General features: G+C 58.7%; 3 protein-coding genes across 5 annotated transcripts; 1 reads left to right on the top strand and 2 right to left on the bottom strand.

The window, feature by feature from the left end:
- Positions 1-353: 353 nt before the first annotated feature.
- Positions 354-5,674, top strand: ZFAND2B (zinc finger AN1-type containing 2B). Of its 2 annotated transcripts, none has more exons than XM_050339995.1 (9): positions 354-456; positions 1,158-1,252; positions 1,681-1,812; positions 2,465-2,616; positions 3,095-3,202; positions 3,366-3,435; positions 3,960-4,036; positions 4,605-4,683; positions 4,923-5,674. In XM_050339995.1, the coding sequence occupies exons 1-9, from the start codon at positions 402-404 to the stop codon at positions 4,959-4,961; spliced, it is 807 nt and encodes a 268-aa protein (XP_050195952.1). In that variant the 5' UTR covers positions 354-401; the 3' UTR covers positions 4,962-5,674. The 2 variants fall into 2 exon arrangements, with proteins under 2 accessions (XP_050195952.1, XP_050195951.1); XM_050339994.1 differs by having other exon boundaries at positions 4,602-4,683.
- Positions 5,675-6,484: 810 nt separating this feature from the next.
- On the bottom strand, positions 6,485-12,564 carry ABCB6 (ATP binding cassette subfamily B member 6 (Langereis blood group)). Of its 2 annotated transcripts, none has more exons than XM_050339993.1 (19): positions 11,970-12,564; positions 11,317-11,454; positions 10,841-11,030; positions 10,541-10,633; positions 10,094-10,286; positions 9,904-10,007; positions 9,696-9,805; positions 9,543-9,608; positions 9,298-9,423; positions 9,133-9,209; positions 8,964-9,027; positions 8,782-8,867; positions 8,618-8,675; positions 8,338-8,442; positions 7,768-7,942; positions 7,351-7,463; positions 7,159-7,253; positions 6,897-6,965; positions 6,485-6,797 (listed from the first exon to the last, which is right to left on the bottom strand). In XM_050339993.1, exons 1-19 carry the CDS (start codon positions 12,483-12,485, stop codon positions 6,671-6,673), a joined length of 2,505 nt encoding a protein of 834 aa, XP_050195950.1. In that variant the 5' UTR covers positions 12,486-12,564; the 3' UTR covers positions 6,485-6,670. The 2 variants fall into 2 exon arrangements, with proteins under 2 accessions (XP_050195950.1, XP_050195949.1); XM_050339992.1 differs by having other exon boundaries at positions 9,886-10,007; positions 11,970-12,562.
- A 1,167-nt stretch (positions 12,565-13,731) lies between these two features.
- Positions 13,732-24,026, bottom strand: ATG9A (autophagy related 9A). The gene is made up of 14 exons (XM_050339894.1): positions 23,867-24,026; positions 23,596-23,639; positions 22,205-22,269; positions 21,756-21,917; positions 21,511-21,652; positions 19,817-20,565; positions 19,356-19,509; positions 18,950-19,129; positions 17,856-18,101; positions 17,334-17,554; positions 16,819-16,936; positions 16,419-16,641; positions 16,146-16,288; positions 13,732-16,036 (listed from the first exon to the last, which is right to left on the bottom strand). The coding sequence occupies exons 1-14, from the start codon at positions 23,967-23,969 to the stop codon at positions 16,031-16,033; spliced, it is 2,556 nt and encodes an 851-aa protein (XP_050195851.1). The 5' UTR covers positions 23,970-24,026; the 3' UTR covers positions 13,732-16,030.
- Positions 24,027-24,334: the final 308 nt, after the last annotated feature.

The raw sequence follows: 24,334 nt of genomic DNA, 5'->3' as shown, positions 1-24,334 counted from the left end.
CCTTCTTCACCCCTGACCCCGCTAGCACCCCTTCTGTGCTCAGCTGGGCATCGTAGCATGGCACCTGGAGACTCCGAGGTGACTGGAAGAGAGCCAGGAGCTCTGTTAGCAGAACATCCGTGGTTTGCGTCCCCTTGGGGCAGGGGGAGGGTGGAGGGAATTCCCCCGAGTTTAAGCTGTCCCATGTGGACAGAGACACTTCTTGCTGGCCCTTTTGGGCTCCGCCTTGCCCCTCGGCGCTCCAGCAGGCCTCCGGAGCTGGTTTTGCTGCCGGCGGTGCTTGCGGAGGGGGGGACGCGGCGGGCTGGGCGATGCGGCCGGGGCGGGGCTGCGCTCGGGCCCGCCCAGCACGCCCCGCCGGAAGCGGGCGCGGCGGGGCCGCCGGTGCCGGTGCGGCCGCCATGGAGTTCCCGGACCTGGGCGCGCATTGCTCCTGGCCCGCCTGTCAGCGCCTGGGTGAGCACCGGCGGTGCCGGGGAGCGGGCACGGCTCCCGCCCGGGCGGAGCGGCCGCGGGCCCGGGCTCGGGGCTGGGTGGTGCGGACCGGGCAGCCCGGCCTGCGGGGAGGCGGCGGGGCGGCGCCGGGCTCCGGCCGGTGCAGCGGACGGTGAAGGGCGAGCCGTGCCGCCCGGCTTGCCCTTGGCCGAGGGGTCATTGTCCTTCCCGCTGCCAGAGCGGGGCTGGCTGCGGTGCCCGTAGCCCGGGGACACGGCTCTGCGCGGGCGGGCAGCGGCTCTGGGCCGGGGACAGCAGGGAAGGGCCCTCGGTGCCGCAGGCTGGGGACGTCGGACACGGCGGTGCCGAGGGGCCGCTGGGGCTTGCTCGTCTCCGGTTATCCCGGTGGGTGAATCCCGTGGTGGCTGGGGCGGCATCGGTCGCCGCCGGCTTGAGGCCGGCAGCCCATAGGGAGCTCGGTGAGATTCCAGGTGCTGCTCCTGATCGCGGGGAGGGCACGTTTTGAGGAGGAGCCCTGGGTAATTCTAAGACGTGGCTATGGAGCTGCAGATCTTTTGTTTCCGTGCTGGGGGATGAGAAGTACGGCGCTGGCTTTGCCGCGGGTCAGGGTTGTGCCCTCGGGAAGTGGAGGAGGCCCCCGGGCTGCAGGTGGGCAGTGCTGACCTCCATGCTCTCTGTCCGCGGCATCTCCCCACTCCCAGACTTCCTACCCCTGAAGTGCGATGCCTGCGAGCAGATCTTCTGCACCGACCACATCGCTTATGCCCAGCACGACTGCACCTCTGCCTACAAGAAGGTAAGTGCAGAGAGGAGACCTCATCCACTCTCCTGTATGGAGCTGTTGAGTTTTTCCAGCCAGGGGTCAGAATAATCTGTGACTTCTTTGGTCACTTGGGCAATTCCCGTTGGGATGTGTGCTGAGTCTGAAGGTGCCCCTGAAAGCCAGGGTATGCATCTTAGTGCCACAAACATCCAGCCTTCCCTCTGCCACTGGGTGAAATGGTTTGGGCATCTCCCAGCCATACTGTCTTCCCTTCCCAGAGTGTGTATCCATGCATGTGCACCAACTGTGCAAGCTGGTTGGAGGGTGGTGAGCAGAATCTCAAATTGCAGCTGATGCTGTAGAAACCATGATAGGCAGGTCCAGAAAGGGAGGGAAATGGCTGCACAGCACTCAAGGTTGCCCAGCTACCTGCTCCCAGCCCCTTTTTGTTATCTCTGCAGGATGTGCAGGTCCCAGTGTGTCCCCTCTGCAACACCCCAGTCCCTGTGAGGCGGGGAGAGATGCCTGATGTTGTGGTGGGTGAGCACATTGACCGTGACTGCAAGTCCGATCCTGCACAGCGCAAGCGCAAGGTATGAACCTGATGCTCTCTGCTTGGCTGCTGAGCTCTGCTGGGTCCCTGACAAAGCCTGGGAGTGGGATGAAAACAACGCAGATTCGCCCCTGCCCAGTGCTTTCCCTGTTGGCACAGGCTGAAGGCAAGGACAGTTGGTGAGCTGGAGGTGTGAGCATCCATGGGGATTTGTGAATGCAGTCTGAGGCCTGGGATGGAGTGGGGCTGGGCAGCCACCTGGGATGTGAGGATGGGAAACTGCACTGCTGCCATTAAGAAAATGCAGTCAGCAATTAGTTGCACCATCTTGCCAGGAGATGAAATTGCTGCAGGGAGCTGGCCCTGTAGGAATCCAGTCCAGCAACAACCGAAGGCTCTGGACTGTCCCCACTGCACTGGCGTGGAAGGCAGGAGTGCCTGGGCGAGGCATGCTTTCTCCTGCTCTGCATTCTGTGGTTGTGGAAACCCTCATCTACAGAGATCAAAACACCAATGAATTACTAATAAACTATCTAAAGAAAGCTAGTATTCAGAGACAAACTCTAGGGCCCTGCAGATAACACACTGGTGAGAAAAGCTGGTCAATGCCCAAGGCCTGGCACAGAGGGAGGGGACAACACTAGACCTGCAGCGCTGTGCTCCTTTTCACCACTGCTGTGTCATTTTTTCAGATCTTCACCAACAAGTGTTTGAAACCTGGCTGCAAGCAGAAGGAGATGATGAAGGTGATCTGTGACCAGTGCCACAAGAACTACTGCCTCAAGCACCGGCACCCCCTGGACCACGACTGCAGCGGGGCAGGGCGTCCCCTCTCCAAAGCAGGGTGAGGGCCTGGGGACAGACAGGCTGGCACGGATGGGGCTGTGCTTGCCAGATGGGTGATAAGAAAGAGCCTAGATCCTCCTGGCCTGTTGTCTGGGACTGCTGCATTCTCACACTCCCTACCAGGTGTGTTGGGGTGTCCTCCAGCAGTGCCAAGCACAGCTGTATGCACGATCTCTCTCCAGTAGCAAAAGCTGCTGATACTGCCCACTGACTGCTTTGCTCTTGCTTCTTTGCCCATCTCATTATTCTGGAGCTGGTGGTTTCTGCCTATCCTGGTACACGGTTTCAGGTAGAGAAACAGCACTTGAAACTCTTGGGAATAACTGAGCCACAACATGGGGGTACTCTTGGGAGGAAGGGGGGTGTGGAGCCAGGGAGGCCTCTTGCTTATCCAGCTTCATCTCTCGGGGTGTTCAGTGCCCAGGAACAGCTTGTGATGGTTAAACAGTTGCTCACAGGCGTCCTGTCTGTCCTAGGCATGCTGCAGTTACGAGAGCCCAGGCATCCTCCTCCAAAATAGTCACTGCATCAAGCAGTGGAGCTGCCCAGCCAGCAGACAGCTCCTCTTCTCCAGCCTTTGCCAGGTAACGTGATAGCCTAACTTGTAATTCTGAGGTGAGCGTGACCAGTCTCAGCCTGGCTTCCCATGGAATGCTGGAGTGACAGCTTCTTATGCATCAGCAGAACTCAGTACTTGTACCAGGGCTCCCTGCCTTGGTAATAACCCAGCTTCTTTCCTGTTTGTAGGGGAGGCAGAACAGGTGCATTGCAGAGTCGTAGCACCTCCCCTCCAGCTGCCATGCTGCTGAATGGGCTGGTGAGTGGCTTGGCCTGGGCATTTGGGATGGGTTCGGGTGGTTCCTGTGACCTGGGAAGTGACTGCAACAGCTGCTTTCTAACGCACATTCTGTGGAGAGTATGTGGTCCTAGCTGGGCCTTCCCTGGCAAACAGGGATCCTGAATGCTCCGTGGGAAGTCAGACCTTGCAGCTATGCTGCGCTTGGTGCTCATTTTCCTCCAAAGGGATAAAGTGCACCAGCCGTTTTCCCCAGGTGTTGTTTTTCTGTTCTCCAAGCCAAGGGTGGAGGAGGAGACTGGAAGCTGCTTCCCACTGGTATTCTTGGCATACTCCTGTATTAGCAGACAGGAGTGTGTTCCCATGGGCAGGGGGAGAGCACTGCAGATCTGTCCTGAGCCTCAGGCCTTCACCTTGGCTGTGTCTGGCCTCCTGGAGAGAGGAGGCCACCCTTGGCAAATCAAGACTGTACCTGCCACGTGTCCCTTAGGGCTGCTTACTGCCCCCCACCCTGGCTAAGCTGGTGACAAGGTGTTTTGTTTCAGAGTGAGGAAGAGGCACTGCAACGAGCTCTGGAGATGTCGCTGGCAGAGTCAGCAGGCAGCTCAGTGCAGCCACCCAGGTACAGCCCCAAAACACGTGATGTGTCACGCACCCAGCCCGTGTGTGAGAGGTGCCTGGGGAAGCATCATGTGGCTTTGGGATGACATTTCTCTCAGCACGTGTCTCCATATGATGCCTCTCTGTGGCTAACAGGGGAAAAAAGGAAGAGTCTAGAGCCATCAGGGAGCTCTGTTCAGCAAGCAAGCCCTCAGCCCTTGGGGGAGCTGGGAGGGGATGGTGACTGACACAGAGAATAGGGCAAGCATGACAAAGGCAGAGAAGGGTTCTTCACAGAGGACACCTGGGAGCTCACGTCCTCAGGCACAGCGCCCAGTGGTGCTAAAAGCACTGTCTTACAGTCTGGAGTTAACATGGCTCTCCTTGGCCCAGAGTGGTAGCTGCCAGCCCCAGCTGGATCCTCTGCTCCTTCCCCAGCCCCTGCCTTCTTCAGGGTGATCCTCAGTTGCTCTCCACCCTTAGTTATGCTGGAGAGTTGCAGTGAGATGCTGTCACTCCAAAGGGCTCTGAGTGTTGGGCCCATGAGCCTGGGGGAGGCTGAGGCACATAATGCAGTGTTGTCCCAGCAGCACACAGGAGGAGGAGGATCTGGCACTGGCCCAGGCACTGTCAGCGAGCGAAGCCGAGTACCAGCAGTCGCAGCGGCAGGTGAGTGAGGCTGGCTATAGGCTCTGCACTGTCACGGGGTTGATCCTGCCTAGCCATGTCATGGAGGGAGCTTCCCTGCGTTCTGCTTCCTCTGCGCTCTGTCTAGGCTGGCTTTCTTCACCAGGAGGGCAGCCCAGCCTGGGCTGAGCACACAGCCCCGGGGACTTGAGCATTGGATTTGTAGGACAGAGGAGAAAGCCTGTCTCCTCTTGCTCACTCTGTGCTTCTTCCTGTTCCAGGCACACAGTTCAAAGCCATCGAACTGCAGCATGTCATAGGCCGGAGAGGCAGGGTGTGCCAGCAGACACGAGATCCCGCTTGTGACCCAAGGAGTGGCTCTAGCCTCCCATGTGGATGCTGTGGGGTTCTGGCCTGGGCACTGGTGACAAGAGCCCTTCACCAGGGACAGCTCATCTCCCTGAGAGCTGTAAGCCACGGAACACATGCTGGCACCTCAGCCCTAGCACCTGTATAAAATTAGTGCAGCAAATCACTGATACTCCTGGGGAAATGAAGACGGTGCAGGACGAGGCTGAGCACACATTGACCAAAGCAGGCAGCAGCCCAGGGTCTGCACTTACCCACTGCTGCCACAGCCATGTCACAACGCTGATGGGACTGTGGAGTGAGGGCAGAGCCACATGGGGACATCTCCGCATGCTCGGACATACAGCTGCCGGGATGCAGCTACCCACTGCAGTAGCAGGGGGCTGGATTTCATGCTCTGGGGAGGGCCCTGCCAGTCCCTCAGCAAAGAACTGTAGCTGGGATGGTCTCTTGCCTGGACACAGCACAGCTGAATGTGCAGCCTCCCAGTAGTGTGAAGGCAGCCGCTTCCCTGCTTCCCACACCCTCGGTGCCTCCCTGCTGTTTGCATGCACAAGAGCATGTTGGGCCTTACCCCACTTGGCTGGGGCACAGGACCTCTCTGAGACTGAATGGAGCTGTGTTTCCTTTCTGGTTTAATATAACAAGGGCCATTAACTGAAAAGTAACCTTGGCGGTGACTTGACTGTGCTGTGTGGCTTGCATGGGAGGGCTGCAGCTGCCTTCTGCTGGCTGCTCTCTGCTGCCCTAACCTACCCCAGAGCCCTGTTTTAATGCTGCTGGATCAGGAACGCCTCCCTCCTTCCAGCCATGCTGCAGGGAATCCCCTTTGGGATAGCAGCAGCACAGAACCCCTTAGAAACAGAGCCCTGAGCCTTGAGCCAGCTCTTCCTTGGCGGTGGCTGGCGCTGATGGGTGGGTTGAGGGTATTTGTCCCATTGGCCTCTGGCAGGGAGTCTGCAGCTGTGCAGAGTGGTGCTGCTTTTCCTGCTGCTGGAACCATTCCAGCCTACAGGGGCTGTGCCTGGTTCTGCACAGGACTGGGCTGTCCTCTGAGCGGCGTACAGCTGAGGGAGGGGGTGTCTGGCTGGGCTGAGAGAACATTGGGAATTGTCAAAGTGCTGCTTGGGAGAAAATAAAAGCATAGCACAAGGTGCAGAGGCACTTAGGGGGAGTGGTCACTTGGTGTCTGGCCCAGAGGGGCACATCTCGGCAGATGGGAGTGCAAGGGGGGGGCACATGGGGGTGAGTGGGCATCAACTACCCTGCTTCTTCCTTTCCTGTTGGGGTGTGGTCCCCTGCCAAGCTCAGCCCTTTGTGTAGGGCTGATAACCTGCCTGGCCCCTTGCCTGCCTAAGGCCATGGAGCTCAACCCGTGGCAGAGAGCTGCTGGTTGACCTAAGGGCACAGGCACTAACCCTGCCTGCCCCTGTCCCGAGGTGTGTACCCTGCTCAGAATACACAGGCACAGAGCTGAGAAGGACCTGGTTTAAGAAACTACACAACAGCAAAACAAACAGGTACAAATATAGTGGAGTGTCCAACCAAGCCCCTGCAGCTCCAGGACGGGCCGAGCTTCAGCCCACAGCCAGCAAAGGGCTCCCTAACAGTGTGGGGGCCTGGCCCCGAGTCAGCGTCACAGCAGAGATGCAAGTTATGCTCACGACCCCTTCTTGCTGCCCTGGGGCTTCTCAGTGTGGTGTTCCTTGCTCTCACCCTCATCCCCAGCCTGCTGCTGCAGCCACATGCCAGCATACACGCCACCCTTCTGCAGCAGTTCCTCATGCCTGTGGGGAGAGCAGAGGGATGCAGGGTCCTGAGCTGGCCCCAGCACCAGGGAGTGCATCCCCGTGGGCAGACAGTACCCAGCCCTTCTCCATGCTCACCTCCCTCGCTCCACGATGTGCCCATCCTTGAGCACCAGGATCTGGTCTGCACCCACCACGGTGGAGAGCCTGCAGGGAAAGGCAGGGGTAATCCTGACTCAGAGGGGAGAGGTGCGGGACCAGGGTTTGTAGTGTAAGGACATGCAATGCCAGGAACTGTCACCCCCTGAGCAGGGGACAGGTCTATGTGCCCCTCTGGGAGGGGCTGGCCAGCTCAGAATGCTCAGCACCCCCTGGAGCAGCCCTTTCCTCTCATCCCTACCTATGTGCAACGACGATGGTGGTGCGGTGGGTGCAAACCTTGGCCAGCGAGGCCTGGATGTGTCTCTCAGTCTCCGTGTCAAGTGCGGACGTGGCCTGTGGGAGAGGCAAGGTATGGGGATGGGATGGAGGCAGTGTAGGCGGCTGCTGAGGATGAGGCTGCTGCAGAGTGGGAGGAGGCCCTTGCCATTACCTCATCCAGAAGAATGATGCGGGGACCCTTCAGGATGGTGCGTGCGATGGCAACACGCTGCTTCTCACCCCCACTCAGCTTCAGCCCCCGCTCCCCGACCTGGGTGTTGTATCCTGCAGGCACAAGGGCAGGAACATGCTATGCTGGTGTCCTTTGAGATGGAGATGGGGACCAGGCTCTGTTGCCCAGGGAGGTCCTGCTGGGACCACACAGTCAACTGGCACAGCCTCAGCCCGTCCCTAACCAGAGGCTGATCTAGCCCTGGAGAGAAGGTAGGGAGAGGCAAAGCAAGGCAAAGGGTCACGCAAGTGTCCCCATGGGACATGTCACCTAAGGACACCTGTGAGCACAGCTAGAAGGTCATGAGGAACTCTGAGATCGCAGGGGAAGACCAGGACGGGACTGCAAGGGTCTCACCATCGGGAAAGGAAAGGATGCGGTCATGGATATCAGCAGCCTGGGCTGCCTCCTGCACCTCCTGGTCAGTGGCCAGGATCCGTCCATAGCGGATGTTGTTGGCGATGGTGTCATTGAAGAGCACTGTGTCCTGGGGCACCACCCCGATGTGAGCACGCAGCGACACCTGCTTCACCTGGGGAGGCAGGGGGAGAGGGCTCAGGCAGATGCAAAATCCTTGCAAAGCTCCCCCCCCCCACTGAATCTGAATCCCTACCCTCCACCATGACCCCCACTCCTTGTAGGGTGCGTGCTGTAGGATCCTGCACCACAGGCTCAGCTGAATCTGCACCCTGTGGTGGAGCACCCTGACAGTGGCCCAGCCGTTCCCAGGGAGCCCTGGCCAGTCTCCAGCATTTCCACCGAGGGTGCCATTGACCCCACTCCTGGCATAGCCATCAGCCTGCAAAGGGGCCATGTGTGCTCATCCCTGCCCCTGGGGGGTGCTAGTGCCTGCACCAAGTAGTGCTGTGAGGCCCAGAGGAGCAGGTGTGTCCCCTCTCCGGGTCCCTGGAAGCCTCCCACCCTTACCTGGGATATGTCCTGCCCATCAATGCGGATGCAGCCACCTCGCACATCATAGAAGCGGAAGAGTAGGCGGATGATGGTGCTCTTCCCTGAGCCCGATGGTCCCACCTGCAGCAAAGGTAAAGGGACTTAGAGATACCAGAGTCTCCCAGTTGCTGGCAGAGGTGGGCAGGGAAGGGTTGGCCCTGCTGGGAGTCTGTCCTTCCCACCCTTGTATTTTCCAGCCCCTCTTCCCCCATCCTGCCCTCCCACAGTGAACCCACGCCCAAGCTCCTACTCTCACCAGAGCCAGAGTCTGCCCAGGCATCACAGAGAAGGAGATGTCATGCAGGATTTCTTTCCTGGGAGAGGGAGATTGAGAGGGGCTCAGGGCCACTCCGTGTCCCCATGTCCCTGTGTCAAGCCCCATAGCTTGAGTCATCCCACCCTGCATCCACCACCCCATACCCATCCATATAGCTGAAATGCACATTCTCAAACTCGATCTTCCCAGCCTCCAAGTGCAGGTCACCAGCATTCACCACGTCCTTCACCTGCCATAGGAGAGATGTGGCCTCAGAGCTAGCCTTTCCCCAGGGCAGGACCACGGGGCAATCCAGGGAATGGGGTCCAGGAAAGGTGGCACCCACCTCCTGCTCCTCATGGAGGAGCTCAAACATGTTTTCCATGTCCACAAAGGATTTCTGGATCATCCTGGAAGGGGGCAAAGATCAGAGAGAAGGGTTTGGGGAAGCACATCCAGATCCAGTCACCCATGGGGAGGGAGACCCCAGGCACCTCCACAGCTCTCAGTGTTACCTGTAGTAAGTCCCAAACCAGTTGAGTGGCGTGTAGAGCTGGATGATGTAGGTGCCAAAGAGGATGAAGTCACCCACCTGGAAAGGACAGGGTATAGGGGTCCATCACCACCAGACCCAGAGCCCCAGCTCAGCAGGAGGCTGCCCAGGCTGGCACAAGCCTTACCTGCAGCTTGTTTTCGGTGACAAAGTAGGCACAGAGCAAGGACCCTGCCAGCAGCCCCAGGCCAATGACCAGGTTTTGGGTCTGGTTGAGGAGGCCCAGCGAGGCATTGACCTTCCACTCTGAGACCTGGAAAAGGCAAAGCCCTGTGGGATGCTGCTGCTTCCAAAGCAGACCCATGGTGAGCTCCATCCTCCCTGCAGGTGCCTCCCCTTCAACTCCCCCACTGGTGCTGAGCACCCCCATACCTGGTACTTGACAATGGCCTCATTAAAGCGGTTCACCTCGTAGCTCTCTGCATTGTAGTACTTCACCTGCAGGACACAGACCGGAGGTCAGCACCCAAATGGTCCCCCACAGCACCAAACAGTGCTCAGTGACTCCTCCAATGCCTGCAGTACCGTCTCGAAATTGAGGAGCGAGTCCACAGCCCGGGACTTGGCATCATTGTCCCGTGTGTTCATGTCCCGCCGGTACTTGGTCCTCCACTCAGTGATGAAGATGGTCAGAGCTGTGGGCAGGAGGGAGCTGCATTGACAGGTTCCTGTCACCCCACAGCCTGGAAGCCCTGCACCCTGATCCCCCACTCACTCAGATACAGGCTCATACACACAAAGATGATGAGGCCGAACCAGGCGCTGAAGACCGAGGTGAAGTAAACTATGCTGATGACAATGTCCGCAATGGTGGGGACAATGCTGAACACGATATAGCTGGGGGGAGAGAAGAGGGATAGCACATCAGCCTGGTCCGGTGGGGCTGCTTGGCCGCCCCCCACCCGTCACAGGCACGCTCTGACCTGAGTAAGCTGTTGATGCTGCTGGTGCCCCGGTCCACGCTGCGCAGGACCTCGCCAGTGCGACGCCCCAGGTGCCAGCGCAGGGACAGCCCATGCAGGTGGGCAAAGAGCTGCACCTGCAGCTGCCGGTCAGTGAACTGCTGCACCCACACCCACAGGAAGGTGCGCAGGTTGCTCACGAAGCCAGTGGAGCCTGCAGGGCAACATGAAAAGGTCAACTGAGATCAGCCCCTCCGGTGCATGAAGCAGATTCAGAAAGCCCAGCTGGGAAAGGGGGATTTGGGATGAGGTCCACCCGCTGTTCCCAGCCCAGGATCAGCCCTGGTTGTTGCTTCCAAGAGAGAACAGTAGTTATGGGGATAACGGCATCCCTGGCTGCTCCAACCCTGGCAAGATGCCCCCCACCCTGTCTCTCCCCAGTGCCCTGTCCTTCCCAGCGGTCCTTACCAGCACCTCCACCCTGCAGGAATTTCAGCCCCACGTAGCTGCAGACAGTCCAGGCCAGGGTGTGCCAGGGAGCGCCCACCGTCAGCTCATTCACTGAGGAGAGAGTGGCAAGGGTCAGGATGGAGGGGCAGGAAACATCACTGGGTGCCCATGGGAACAAGCCCCAGCACTCAGTGCTGGTCCCTCACACCCTGGATTCTGCTCCTACCAGCCCCCTGCAGCCCCCCAGGTCACTCACCCACCCTCCAGCACTCAGTGAGGCCGTGAGCAGCCTCACATGCCAAGCTCCAGGTGCCTCACCAATGTTCTTGTAGTAGATGGGGACGAAGACATTGATGGCCCGCTCCAGCCCCATGAGTGCCATGCAGAACAACACCAGCCCCTGCAGCAGGTGGTTGCCTCTGGGCCACATGTATGGCACCAGCAGCCGCAGCTTCCTCCGGAAATCCTTCCAGGTGGAGGTGGTCCTGCTGGCATCGGTCAGGAGCGGCTGTGGGAGAGCAGAGCAAGGGATCACTGCCTTGGCACCCCAACCCAGGTAACAATGGCCCTGGGGAACACCTCACCAAGGAAACCATTCCCATCCTCCCAGGGTGCCCACTCCATCTTCGCAGCAGGGCCCCATCCTGCTGACAGTGGGCAGAGAGCTTGGGCAGCCCCAAACCTCACTCCTCCCACGTCTCCTGAAGATGCTGATTCCAGGACAGCTGTATTTCCATTTTATCCTCAGGTCCTCCCTGGCCATATCCTAAAACTGCTCCAGCCCCGGGACTCACCTGGCTGTTCTCCACGTCCCGCTCCTCCTCGTTGACCAGCAGCATGTATGGCTTGTGGGGCAGCCCTGGGGCCTTCATGCCCAGAACAAAGAGCATGAATGTGCAGACATAACGCAGTAGCCAGAAGCCAAACTGCACCTGGATGGAGAGTGCAGGGTCAGTGTCACAGCCGGCCCTCAGCACAACCCTAGGCATGGGATAGGTATGAGCTGAGAGAGACAATGATTGGGGCATGGAAATGGGATGCAGTGCAGCCAGGTGTCATGGGTTTGAGCACAGCACCTCAGGCAGCACTCAGACCCCTTTCTTCCTCCCTGCCATGTCTGGCTCTGTGCCCTCCGGCTCTGAGTGCACCAGCCCTGGGGGGAGCAGAGGGTAAAAGGAATGTGGGCAGCAGGCAGATATCCCCACCTCTGCACGTGGGTCTGGGCCAGGTAGAAGCAGGAGATGAGGTGGATGGTGGAATGGAGAGATGTGTGACAGATAAGCTTGGGGCTGAGGCATGTGGAAGATGTGTGAGTGCAACCCAGGAGCGTAAACACCCTGGGCATGGCAGGTCATAGCATGTACACCCCATCCCTGCACTGTGATGGTGCAGGTCACCCCCCTGCCCCAGAAAAGGTTCCATTCCTGCCCACGGCCCACCAGCTAACCTTCTGGTTGGTGTCCTCCAGTGCCCACCACCACAGTGGGCTCCTCCAGCAAACCAGGGTCAGGTTCTCGGCAGCAAAGGCCAGTGCCCAGAAGAGGAGGAGGACAGTGCCGTGGCCCCGTGTCCGGTCGTGCGCCAGCACCCGCGTATGCTCCAGCTGCAGGAGGGCGATGGCACAGCCCCAGCTGAGGGCCCAGAGGCAGGCATGCAGCAACATGTACCCGTAGAGCCGTCCCAGCCCCACTCCTTGCCACAGCAGCCCACCGAAGGGCTGCAGGGCCAGGAGCAGGGACAGCAGGACCTGGCCGCGGTAGAGGGGGGAGCGGGGAATGTACTTGGGCTCCATGGCACGGCCAAAGCGGGCATAGCAGGCGTACTGCAGGGCGCCCAGCAACAGGCAGACACTCAGCAGCACGGCCGGCACCAGTGTGAAGAAGAAACAGGGCTGGAAGCCCTGCTGGACCCAGGCCTGGGCAATGGAGCTGTTGCCCTCACAGTAGCCCATCAGCACGGCCATCCTGGCAGGTCACCTGCTGCGGAGAGAAGAGGAGCTGAGGCAACTTTTCAGGATGGGCTGTAGTACGGCTACACAAAGGGGCCCACGGTGGGATGGCATGGCCAAGCAGCAGGGGCCCTCATGGGCAGGAGCAAGCACTGCTGGACACGGGCACGCAAGATGCGCTGCATGCAACACACAAGGAGACTATCTGCAAGCAGGGTTAGCTTTGCATAAGGATGGCCATGAGCACCACACCAGGACACGCTGTGTGCCCTGGATTGGGTCCCCCAGAGCCTCCCGGGTCCCTGGGGAAGCACTCCGACATGGGGACAGAGGGAGACGCAAGGATCAGAAGACAGAGGGGTGCTGGGACCAGTCTTGAGTGGGAGGGAACAACGGGGGCGATGCAGCGGCAGCGCGGTGCGGGGGGGATGCGGTCATGTGGAGGATGCTCGGGGAACCGCGAGGCTGAGCAGGGGAGGGGCAAGGGCAAAGCCAAGGATACACCGGGGAAACATTCGCGCAGAGAAAGGCAGGGGCCGGGCCGGGCCGGGCCAATGCCCGGCGGTGCCAGGGCCGCTCAGCTCCGGGACAGGCGGCCGCAGCCCCGCCGCCGTGCAGCCGCCGCGCCCGCGCCCGCCCCCGCTCACCTGCCCCGGGCCCGCGGCCTCGGCCCGCTCCGGGCTCCGCGCCGCCACTGCCAGCCGGGCCCCGGCGCCTCTCTGCCCCGCCCCGCCCCGCTCCCCGCCCCGCCGTGCCGGCACTGCCAGGCTCCTGCCCGCCTGCCCTCCCTTCCCAGCGCCGGGACTTCAACCCCAGAATGTGTCCCTTCCGTGGGCTCCGGTGCCCAGCCCCGGGCGGCACGGACCTTCCCCCGCAGCGCCGGGAATGGGGAGGTGCCAGTGCCGTGGGACGCATTACCGGGCCGGGGGCGGTCCCCGCAGCCGAGGTGAGACGCCCCGCTCCCGCTTATCGCCGCCGCCAGCCCGGCCCTGCAGTGCCGCGATAGCCCCCGGAGGCCCAGCGGGGCCCTCCCGCCGCAGAGGTCAGGCAGGACGAGGCACTGCCTTCCCGGGGATAAATATAGCCCTTGCCTCCCCCCGAGGTCGGGACCGTGCCTCTGGCCGCCAGAGCTCCTGCGGGCTCCTCGCAGCTCCCAGCTGCCATGGCAGGCTTCTGCTCAGCGGTTTCCTCGGTGCCCGGTACCGTGGCTGAGCCCAGGTGGGTTGCACAGTGCCGCAGAGCGAAGGGAGACTCGGACGCGGGAAGGGATGATACACCCCATCTTTATTAGACGGCTATACAGCTGTACAGCGAGGGCATGAGGGTGCGGTACTGCACTCCCCAGGGACCCCCCGCACCCGCCCGCCCCGGAGGAGATGAGGAAGAGTGGCTCGCCATGCACATGGGACACTGACACAAGCACAACATGCGGCAAAGTCTCAGGCCTGCTCTGCCCGGCCTCTCCCTCCTGACAGCCCAGGGAAAGGTCTAGGCTTTCCCACTGCCCCTAGGCACTGCCTCCTGCCGCTCAGCTTACAGACCAGCAGCAACTTTACTGGGAAACCCAAACACAGTGTCCCACAGCCCCAGAGAGGCTCCTCTCGAGCAGGGCAGCAGCCTGGACAACCGGAGAAGCTTGGGTTCCCGGGGATTTGCTTTCAGTTTCCTTTGACCAAGCCATGACAGTCCCAAGCCAAAGCTGCTGTGGGGCTGTTGCAGCCACTCCTTCATGGAAAGACCCCAGCAGCACTCAGATCCATGGAGCCCTGACCCCAACACTGAAGAGCTTATTCCCACCCAAGCTATACTTTAGCATGCTCTGTTTGATCTCATACTGTTTGATCTTTGACCCCAGAGCAATTATAGCCCCAGCCCAGCCTAGCCCTTTTCATGGCAGCAGGGAGTCTGCTACCCCAAAGAGCCTGACCCTGCACAAGCCCCTCAGCCCTGCTCATGCCTGGGCTACACGGGTGCAGTACCCCTGGGAGTAGGTGGCTTGGCAGCACGTTCTGTCCCGTGCTCAAAGGGCAGAGGGCAATAACCCTGGCAGGGGAAGAGGGGTGGCCCTGGACTCCAGGGACAGCAGAGGATGGTGTGCAGTGCTCACAGAGGACATGGCCAAAGCAAGCAGCCCCTGCCAGAGGCGAGAAGAATGGAAAGCAAATCCTGGCAGAAGTTAGCTGAAATGCAAACTCTCAGAAGCTGCAAAGAGAAGAGAGGGAAACCAGAAGGACGGTGGGAAGGTCTTGTCTGAGGCTACACAGCATAGCTGGGATTCTGATTCCCCACTATGATCCCCACGCTGGGCTCCCTTCTTCAGGGCTCCTATCCAAGCTTGCCCCACCAGGCATGAGACAGCTGCTTGGTACATGGTCTCCACAGCAGCTGAAACCATGTTGCAAGCAAAAGGGAGGTTTCAGGAGGAAAGGAGGAGCTGTGAGCCTCTGGGCGAGGTGCACCAAAACCTTTGCCTGGAGAAGAGGAAAGGCCCACTTCACAGGAAGAGCATCAGGACAGACCCAATGCAACAGCACCTGGGCATGGGGAAAAAGGCCTTTTTTGTGCCTGGAGAGAAGGAGTCAACACATAGAGCAAAAGACCTTCAGGGTGGGCTCTGAAGGGGCTGTGAGCACTACCCAGAGATGCCTGGCTGCTCCACACTGGGGTCTCTTTGGCACTGCAGGAGGGCCCACTAGCAGCCTGCATCCCATGAGTGCCACACAGGGGAAGGATGCTGCTGGCCCAGCCCAGAGGCATGGCACAGAGGCTGCCAGATGGGAGGGACATCAGGGACCCAGGACTTCATCTCACTGACCCTTTCTTGCATGCAGGGAATGGGCCAGCTGTTGTGAGTCAGGGAAGAGCTGCAGTATCCTGGGATCGAGCCAGAGCTGTTCCCACCAGCTCTATATCCCACCCGTACTCACACCGCAGCAACCAGGGCCCATCCCTCTGCAGGGTACTGGGGCAGAGGGGTGGGTTAGTGCCCCACTGCTGTCCTGCTCAGGGCTGAGGGGAACAACACTGGTCCCCTCTGGAAGGACAAGCGTGGTCCTGGGCACCTCCTCAGGGCTGCAGGCAGGGCATTGTGGCGCTACAGGCTGAGCTAGACCACCCTCAACAACTCCTGCCCTCATTTTGGAGGCAGGTCCCAGCTCCGGAAGGACATCTGGATAGAGCTGGTGCCATCTCACATCCCTTTGAAGAGCAGCTGCTGCTGCCACCTCCACGCCAGTCCACAGCTCCTCACTGCTAGTCCTGTCACGTCAGCTTCCACAGGCTCTGCAGAGATCCTCCAACACGGACGACACAGATGTGAACACAGACACATGTATGTACTCACACACGCATTCACCCCACAAGTCAGAGTGGTGTTGACTTGACACATGGCTGGACACAAAGTGCCACAGCAAAGCCACCGGCCTGGCAGTTTTGTCTCTTCGGCAATTGATGGCAACAAAATGTCCACTCAGGACAGGAGAAGAATCAGGCCGATGCCACATCCTGCTGCCCAGGTGGCTCCCAGTCTGCAAGCCCCATGAGATCCCCAGTCTACAAGGTTATACCTGCAAGACAGAGAGGGAAGGTGACACCTACGGGGACCAGCTGCCAGCACCCCAACCTGACATGCAGAGTACCCTGTGGCCCTCTGAGCCACAGCTGTCACCCCTCTACCTTGTGGATCTGTGGCGGAAGCTCGTCCTCCGAGCTCTCCTCTGGCACGGGCTCTGGGTGCCTCGCTGACTGCCCATCTTCGGCCCAGCCTCCCAGAGGGAGGCGGGAGAAGTGTGATGGAGCTCTGTGCACTGTGCCTGGGTCTGCAGGAGAGGCAAGAAGGGAGATGAGCTACCTGGGGGACTGCTAGCGCTCAGCAGCAGGCAAGCTGCTTGTGCCAGTCCATACAGGGCATGTGTTATTGGGCTCAGACCTCTGCCCTGGCTCCCGTACCTGTGATGCCCCCGTATCGCCGCTGGAAGCCAGTCTGCAGTGTGGCAGTCTCCTCGGCAGGCTGCCGCGGTGAGGAGAAGGGGTAGCTGGCAGAGCGAGGAATGGGGACGGAGCCACCCCGCTGAGTGTCCAGCTCTTCGTGGGCGCTCTCCCCGCTCTCGTCGCTCTCTCGTCGGTGCCAAGTGTGCCGCTCAGGCTCCAGCTGGGCATGCTGCTTGTGCAACTGCAGGACAAAACACGAGTGACTCAGCGGTGTGGGAGAGCCCATACGCCCAAACACACCCTCTCCGCAGCACTGTACACATGCTGGTCTCCTGGTTACAACAGACAGGGCAGCCCAGGAGCAATGCAACCTGCTTTCTCCACACCCCTCTGTCCAGCCCGGCTCTGGGTTGCTCACCTCGTGCATGTAGAGTGCATGGAGACTCATCTCAGTGGAGGCATACTCTGACAGGATCATGCTCTGCAGCTGACCCTCCCAGGCGCTGCTCCCCGAGCTCATGGTCCTCGCATCGGCACTGCCATGAGATACACAGGTGATGTTTGGTGCTCAGGTAGCCTCACAATGCCTAGCCCCTCTACAGTCTAATGTCAGGCTTGTAGAGATCTGCTCCTGAACTGGGTAGGAACAGGCCTTCCGCAGCACCTCCCCAAATGCACAAGGTGACTAGCCCTGCTATGGCACTGCCTCTTCCCTACGGGGGTCTCTCACCACTGTGATACCTACAGAACAACAGGACCTCGACCCTGTCCTGTGGGGCCAGCCTAAGCACCTGGGTCTAACTGTACTTGTATGTCCCTTGCTGTCCCAGCCTGCAGAGAAAAATGCCACCATGCACCTAGGACAACAGGATGGCAGTTGGGCAAGGCGTAAAGGAACGTGCAAGGTCTGCCCCTCTCCAGCTGGCAGCTTACCCAGAGGTTGTCATGGCACTGGTGCCACGAGGCTGGGCTCCCTCTCCATCCCTTCCTGCTGCCTGGAAGCCGCTGGGAGGCTGCTGGGTAGACTGGAGAGGGGAGAAGGAACGCAGGGCTGAGGCCACTTCAGAGAGATGGCGGGACGCCTGTCCATCCCGGCTCATGTGGAAGCCCAGTGCTGAGGAGCCTGCTATCACATTGGCAATCAGGCTGTGAGGCTGCAGAGTTGAAAGAGAGAGAGTTACTGTCCTGTGCAGAGCTGGAAGACTGATCTCCACCAGCAACACAGAGCTGCAACACCTCAGCTATCCCAGCCCCTCTCCCACCTCACAGGGCTCCAGGACAGCCCTCTGTCTTCTCCTGAAACCCTGAAGTGTCCCAGCTAGTGCTGATCTATCACATTTGCACCCCCACATACATCCCAGGCAAGGGCAAAGTTGCCCAGAGGGTCTGAGGATCAGTTTGCCAGCATCCAGCAAGCAGCTCCAAGAACACCCTGCATTCCCTGAGCCCGGTCACCTCTGATTCTGACTGCAGGGACTGGATGGAGCTGAAGAGGGCATTTTCAGGGAGCACAGCCTGCTGAGCCAGTGCCACGCTGCTGTCCCGGTGCACCCGCTCCTTCAGGAAGCCAATGAAAGCTGTGCTCTCGCGGGGTGGCTGCCACTTGGGGTTGGTGATGGCAAAGTGCATGAGGGACAACTCTGTCTTGCCGTCCTCGGCCTGCTGGTAAATGGAGGCCTCCGTCTTTCCTGCCGACATCCACTGCAGACAACAGAAAGGTAATGAGGGACAGGACCTGCTTTGAAACCCGGCCAGGCCTGGGAATTCTGCAATCAGACTGGGCAAAGCATGCAACACCCAGCACAAGCTGGGCTGCAGCTCCCTGTGTAGCAGGTGCTACACCAAAAGTCCCACGTTCATTCAGCCCTCACAGCCTGGGGAAGAAGCAACAAGCATGGAGTCTTTCACCTCCCAGAACAAGCATCACTGCAAGGGAACTGGAGAGCTGAGGGCAGTCACAAAATACAGATCTGAATGCCTTGTCTTGCACTCTACAGCTCACAGCAGGAGTGATTACAGCCAACAAATGACTGTTCTTAAAAGCTTCCCACCACTGAATTCACCCCCTCCCTAGTTCATGACTCTGTCACCAGGGAATCTTTACCTAGACAAGTAACCTAAATTCCCAGGTACAAGAAACAGATGGATCCCTTTGCCCTCCATACTAGATTTTACATAATGAATAATGCTTCCCATTTCTTCAAAGCTGCCTCTCTCCTGAGCACAAGCAACCCAGCCTCTTTACATCAGTTCTTAGTGGTCACACTTTCTGAATATCCAAATATCCCATTTCCTTTCTCCGGAGGACACAGGACTCTTGGTTGTGAAGACAGGCAATGGTATCAAAGAAATGACAAAGCCTGCTTCACAAAATCAATAATCACAGCTGGGCCACAAGAGCCTTCTGGGGCTGGTGACCTGTGCTGACAAACCCAGATACCCTACCCAGAGGCTGGGCTGTGGGCTGAGTTAGGTCCTCTCATGGGCCTAAAGGACCAGACATGCTGGTGGGCAGCCCAGGCTGCTCTCCTGCCTCCCATTGGACCTACCGCTGGGTGGCCATGCTGGCGCACATCCATCTGGGCGAAGGAGCAGGTGTCACCTACACCCACCACCTCCACGGTGAAGTTGCGGAAGAAGTCAACAATATCCAAGGACTTGGGCCGCAGGAAAATGATGAGGATCAGGGGTGTAATAATGGGACTCAGAAGCTCCTCCAGGATGAAGACCTGAGGACAGACATGATGGGTTCAGCCCAAGCTTGAGGATGTCAAAAAAACCACAATCCCAAAGCCAACTCCCAGCTCCAGCCCTCCATCTCCTGGGGCAGGGTGTCTCTGAGAACGCTGCCCTGCTCCTCTACAAGTCCAGGAGCTGCTCAGCTCTCCAGCAGCTTCTCCCTCTTGCAGGGATGGGGCTGAGTCCACAGCCCTGCCCCACATAAGCCAAGCTCACCGCTTTGTACTGGAAGAGCTGGGCAAACTCATCCCTGGTCTCGTAGCGGTGGGCATTGCCCTGCCAGTGGTCAGGCATGTAGTGGATGTGTGCCAGGATGACTCGCAGCAGCTGCTCTGGGCAAAACACCAGGTGCTGGTCAGGAATGAAAGACCTGCAGGACAGGACAGGGAAACATCACAGCATCATACCTCAGTTCCTGGGAGGGAAGGGTGACTACCCCATATCACAGCTCCACCTGTAACCTTTCTGCCAGCCCAGCCCTTCATATCATACAATCACCCAGGATCACCACTACCCCCTTTCTTCTGCTTGGTCCTGCCTCTCCCCAGCCGTGGCCCTCACTCAGGCAGATTCACGTCCACTTGCAAGCAAAGAGCATGTCTACATGAATTGTTGCCAGCCCCACTGCTCCCCACAGTGCTGCCAGGAGCAAAGGCGCAGCATAGACCCAACCTCACCTGCACACCGTGATGCCCACCCCGAGCAGGGTGACCGTGGTCAGGACGTGCTCGACCGCCAGCACGTCCTCATCATAGATGGTGAGAGCGATGAGCACAGCCAGGATGGAGCCAGCAAAGAAGGCCACGTTCTTGGCCACAATGGTGAGAAGTGGGGAGATAAAGCAGTTCATGTACTTGGAAGCTGGTTTGTACCCCTTGCTGAGGCGTGAGTGCAGTTCATGATCCAGCTCATTGAAGTGACGGAGGTAACAGCGGCCATAGAGAGACCAGCAGCGAGCACCCAGGCTGCCCGGCTCCCGCTTCAGGATTTCTGTGTAGCTGAAGAAAGCATAGAGGATCTGCCAGATGAGGATGAGGGGGCAGAGGAGGAAGTTAGCAATGCCAATCCAGAGGATGCGAGTGCTAAGCTTCTCAGCCAGCTCTAGGCGGTTCCCAGCTCGCTTGTACTCAGCCTTCAGGCTCCACTCGTTTTCAAAGAGGGAGCCAGGACCCCAGAAGAAGATGAGCTCAAAGTTGTACTTGAGCCCACGTGTGTAGAAGACTGTGTCTCCCAGCAGTGGCAGGCGGAAGCGGATGGGCAGCAGTGACTTGTTCACCATGGCCACCATGTAGTTCTTGAAGCGAAGGATGCGGTGATAGATGTCCAGCTCCGTCAGCTCCTTCTTGTGGATGCAGATCTGGTGCTCCTTCTGGATCTGCACTATGCGGGCCTGCACCTCCTGCCAGGTATAGTAGGGCAAGGTGGACTGGAAGGGGACAAGCAGCAAGATTAGGGGCAGGAAGCACCCAGGGTCAGAAGTTGGGCTGAGCCCACTGAAGCAGCAGGTCCCAGCGCACGCCTTGGGGTGCTGACAAAGCCCATGCAACACCAGGACACGAGGCACCTCCTGGCACCGTTTCAGCCTGCAGCGGGTACACCCCACACCTTGCCCTGGTGCCCTTTACCCCTAGATTAGCACAGATGACTGTTTCCCAGCCACTCACATACCAGCTACCTTGGAGGCACAAACACAACTCCAGGCTCCCATGGGTCCTTCCAGAGCTGCCATTTCAAGTCAACAGGGAGACACAAACAGGGGAAGGGACTTAAGCAGTGTCTCAGAGGGAGCCCATGGAAAAGGTGGCAACAGACCAGGTCTCTTGGCTCACCCCACCTCTCTCAAGACACCTTCTCCCTTCAAAGGATGCGCACACACCTTTTCATGTTGTCCATCAGAGTAAGGACTCTGGACTAGGATGTATGTGCAAGCCTCAAACCCCATCTTTGACATACCAATCCCCTGTGTGACTTTCAGCAACTAAGTAGCTCCACGCCTTGGTTTCCCCAAAAGTAAACAAGGAAGATGAGGTTGTCCATAACCCAGAGGGGTATGAGGATATCTTGCTTACGCCTTCTCCGTGGAAGGCAGCACAGAAAAGGCCATGACTGAAGAATACACATATTGAGCGGCAGACGGCAGAGGCGTGTGCCAGCTGGCAGAGAGGCAGGCTGGGCAGAGAGGGGTTAACATGGAATAAGCTGGCTGCTTGGAGAAGAGGCTGAAAGGAGACCGTGTGGTTATGGAGCAGAGGGAAGAGTGTTTTGTAGAAGTCTGAGGAGAAGTGGAGAGGCATGCAGGAAAGTTGCTTCACCCAGCAAATGCCTCCCATGACCCTCAGCATCCAACGCAGCCCCTGGCTCAGCTACTTACCATAGGGATTTTCAGGGCATTGATGTAGAAAGAGTGAATCTCCCAGTAGCAGCAAATGTTGTAGATAAATTTGACAAGTCGGTGGATCCAGAAAACCCCAGCTATCACCAGGATGCAGATGAGGAAGCTGTTTGCCTGGATTCTGCAAGCAAGAAGAGGCAAGTAATGGGAGACAGGCCCAGACAGGTGCCCTGAGTACCTGAGAAAGCAAGAGCAGTGGCTAACATGCCCTTCACTGCACCCACCTTGCACTGCAGACATTTGGAGGCAGGAAGGCATCTGGCAAAGTCACCTTAATGGGCTCACTGGGATGCTGGCTGTGATTTAATGCTTTGTTGGCAAAGAGGATGTCATAATCAACACAGCTGATAAGAAAGGTGGTAAACGCCACCACAAAGATGAACTGCCTGTGAAAAAAAAAGGAGAGGTGGGAGGGTATCACCCTTCTGCTCCCCTCCCCAAAATGTGAAGCAGCCACGGTCACACATCATGGAGTTGCATTCCCACAGCCATTGGAGCTGGAAAGTTCACAGGCAATGGTTCCTCAAAGTGAAATGTAGGTTTGGGGCATGGAAAACCCTGATGAGAGGGAGACAGGACAACTATGAAAGGAGCCCTTCCACCCTCCCATATGTATGAGCTTGGCAATTGCCTATGGCTGTCACAGCCACAACAGAGGGGAATGTGCACTTACATGAGCTCAAAGATCTCTCCAATGAGCATGCAAGTGAAGCCATTCTTCTGATGCAGGTTATAGACGTGAAAGCTACAGTCAAGGAGAACAGCCTGGAGACTCCTCTCTGATGAAGGATGGAGAAGCTTCTGTCCCACCAGTATTCCACAGCTCCCCAGTCAAGTCTCCCTCAAACACCAGTAGAAGATCCCTCCCAACCCTACTCATCAGCAAGCTGATTCCCCACTGCAGGAAAACATACTCTGCCCAGGTAAAGCACAACTGGAGGACTTGGTTTCATCCATGCTCCTTTTGTCCCTCCACCTCCAACAACCAGAACAGGGTCTGTCCCAGCACAGAGGAGAAACTCAGCCTGCCTTCAGGTTGCACAAGGATGGGTAGGGCAAGGCAGGACAACACAGAGACAGGCAAAAATGCATTTAATGGCACCTAGCAGCTGTGACTGGTGTCCCTGTTCCTGACCCAGGCAATGTGGTCAGCATAACTAACACCACTGTATAAGGCAAGCAGCCGTTCTCCATGACCGAGAGGGTCACCCTTTCCCCAGTTATCAGGCCCTGAAGGTCCTGTGAAACAACTACACAAATCAAACAGATTTCTCTTTCCCCTCCCTACCAGCCTCAGGATTCCTTGGCACCAGGCTGATTACTCTCTTCCATGCTGTCCTTGAAGGTCCCAGGCACTGGGCCAACCCGACAGAGGTGATGACCCCGTCAGAGAACAGGGAAGTGTAACCCCACCCAAGAGCATTGTCCACAAAATCAAGGAGTTGCAAGTCCTAAGTCAGAACTTGTAACAGAACTGCTGCTGGACAGTGAGACCCAGGACCCCCCAGTAGCCAGGGACATCCCCACTATCATCTGCTTCCTCTGAGAACTGAGGGACTCATATTCTTTTATAAGATTTTTGATTCTCATTATGATTGCTATACTGATAGAGCAAACCATGTATTAAGATATGACCTGATCTGTAGAGAATCCAGGCGATTAGAAACAATAAGCTAAGGGATGCTACAAAAACCTGTGATGTGCTACTTAAAAAATTGTCCTACACTGATTCCGCTTACAGAAACCCTGCGCTACTCTGATTATAAATACTATGCAAGCAAAAAAATCCTGTTAAGAAAATAAACCATTAATGGTAACCACAACTTAGTACTGTCATCACTCTGCCAAGAATCCCTAGAAGCACCTGTCTGACCCTCAGTGTCGGGTGACAGCATCCCAAGGTTTGGGGCTTCTGCCAGCCCCTCTGGAGCCATGTGGTGTCCTACAGGAAGGGGCAGACACTGCCCAAGCCCCAAGTTACACCAAAACCCATGTTTTCCCCGCACTAAGAGCCCGGCAGGCAGGGGCTGCATCCCACCTGATCCCCACCCTGCGAAAGGATATTCGAGAAAAGAAGAGGTCCAGGTTCTCGATGTGATGCCACGGAGCTAAAGGAAGAAGCGGCACAGGGTGAGGGACCCTCAGCACACCCACCCCTGCTGTTGTGATCGGCACAACACACCTCTCTACCGCTGCCCCGGGTCCTCGAAGTCCCAAACCGGCCCGGCAGCCCCCACTCCCGGCTTCTCTCGGCGTCCAGCCTCTCCCCTCCGTCCCTGGCCTCTCCCTGCATCCCGCCGCTGGCCAGGCCCCAACCCCCCCTGCCGCCACTCACACTTGGCACCCTCGGGGACGTGGACGAGCAGGTCGCCGCCGCCGGGGGGGGACTCGGTGGAGGAGCTCTCCAGGCGCTGGTACTGCGTCTCGAAGTGGGCCATGGCGGGGCCCCCCCGCCGCCACCGGCCCGGCCCGGCCCGGCCCGGCCCGCTCGGCCCCGCCCGCGACTGGCGGCAGCGGCGCCCAATGGCGGCCGCGGGGTGGGACGCGGGCGGCCAATGGGCAGGCGGGGGGCGGGGGCGGTGACCAATGGGCGGGGAGGGCGGGCCCCGCGGCGGCGGCGGGATGTGACGGGGGCGCTTCCGGGCCGGGCGGTGGTGGCCGCGCGTGAGTGGCGGGGGTCACTGGGGTTCGGCAGGTTTGGGGAGTCATGGGAGTACGGCAGGTTTGGGGGGGTCATAGGAGTACAGCAGGTTTGGGGGTCACTGGGGTACGGCATCTTTGGGGGAGTCATTGGAGTACGGCA

The sequence above is a fragment of the Myiozetetes cayanensis genome, unplaced genomic scaffold, assembly GCF_022539395.1.
Source record: "Myiozetetes cayanensis isolate MyiCay16 unplaced genomic scaffold, myiCay2020 scf9, whole genome shotgun sequence".
In the NCBI taxonomy this organism is placed as follows: domain Eukaryota; kingdom Metazoa; phylum Chordata; class Aves; order Passeriformes; family Tyrannidae; genus Myiozetetes; species Myiozetetes cayanensis.
The sequence above is the reverse complement of the archived record's forward strand: the minus strand, read 5'-3'. Positions and strand labels throughout refer to the sequence as shown.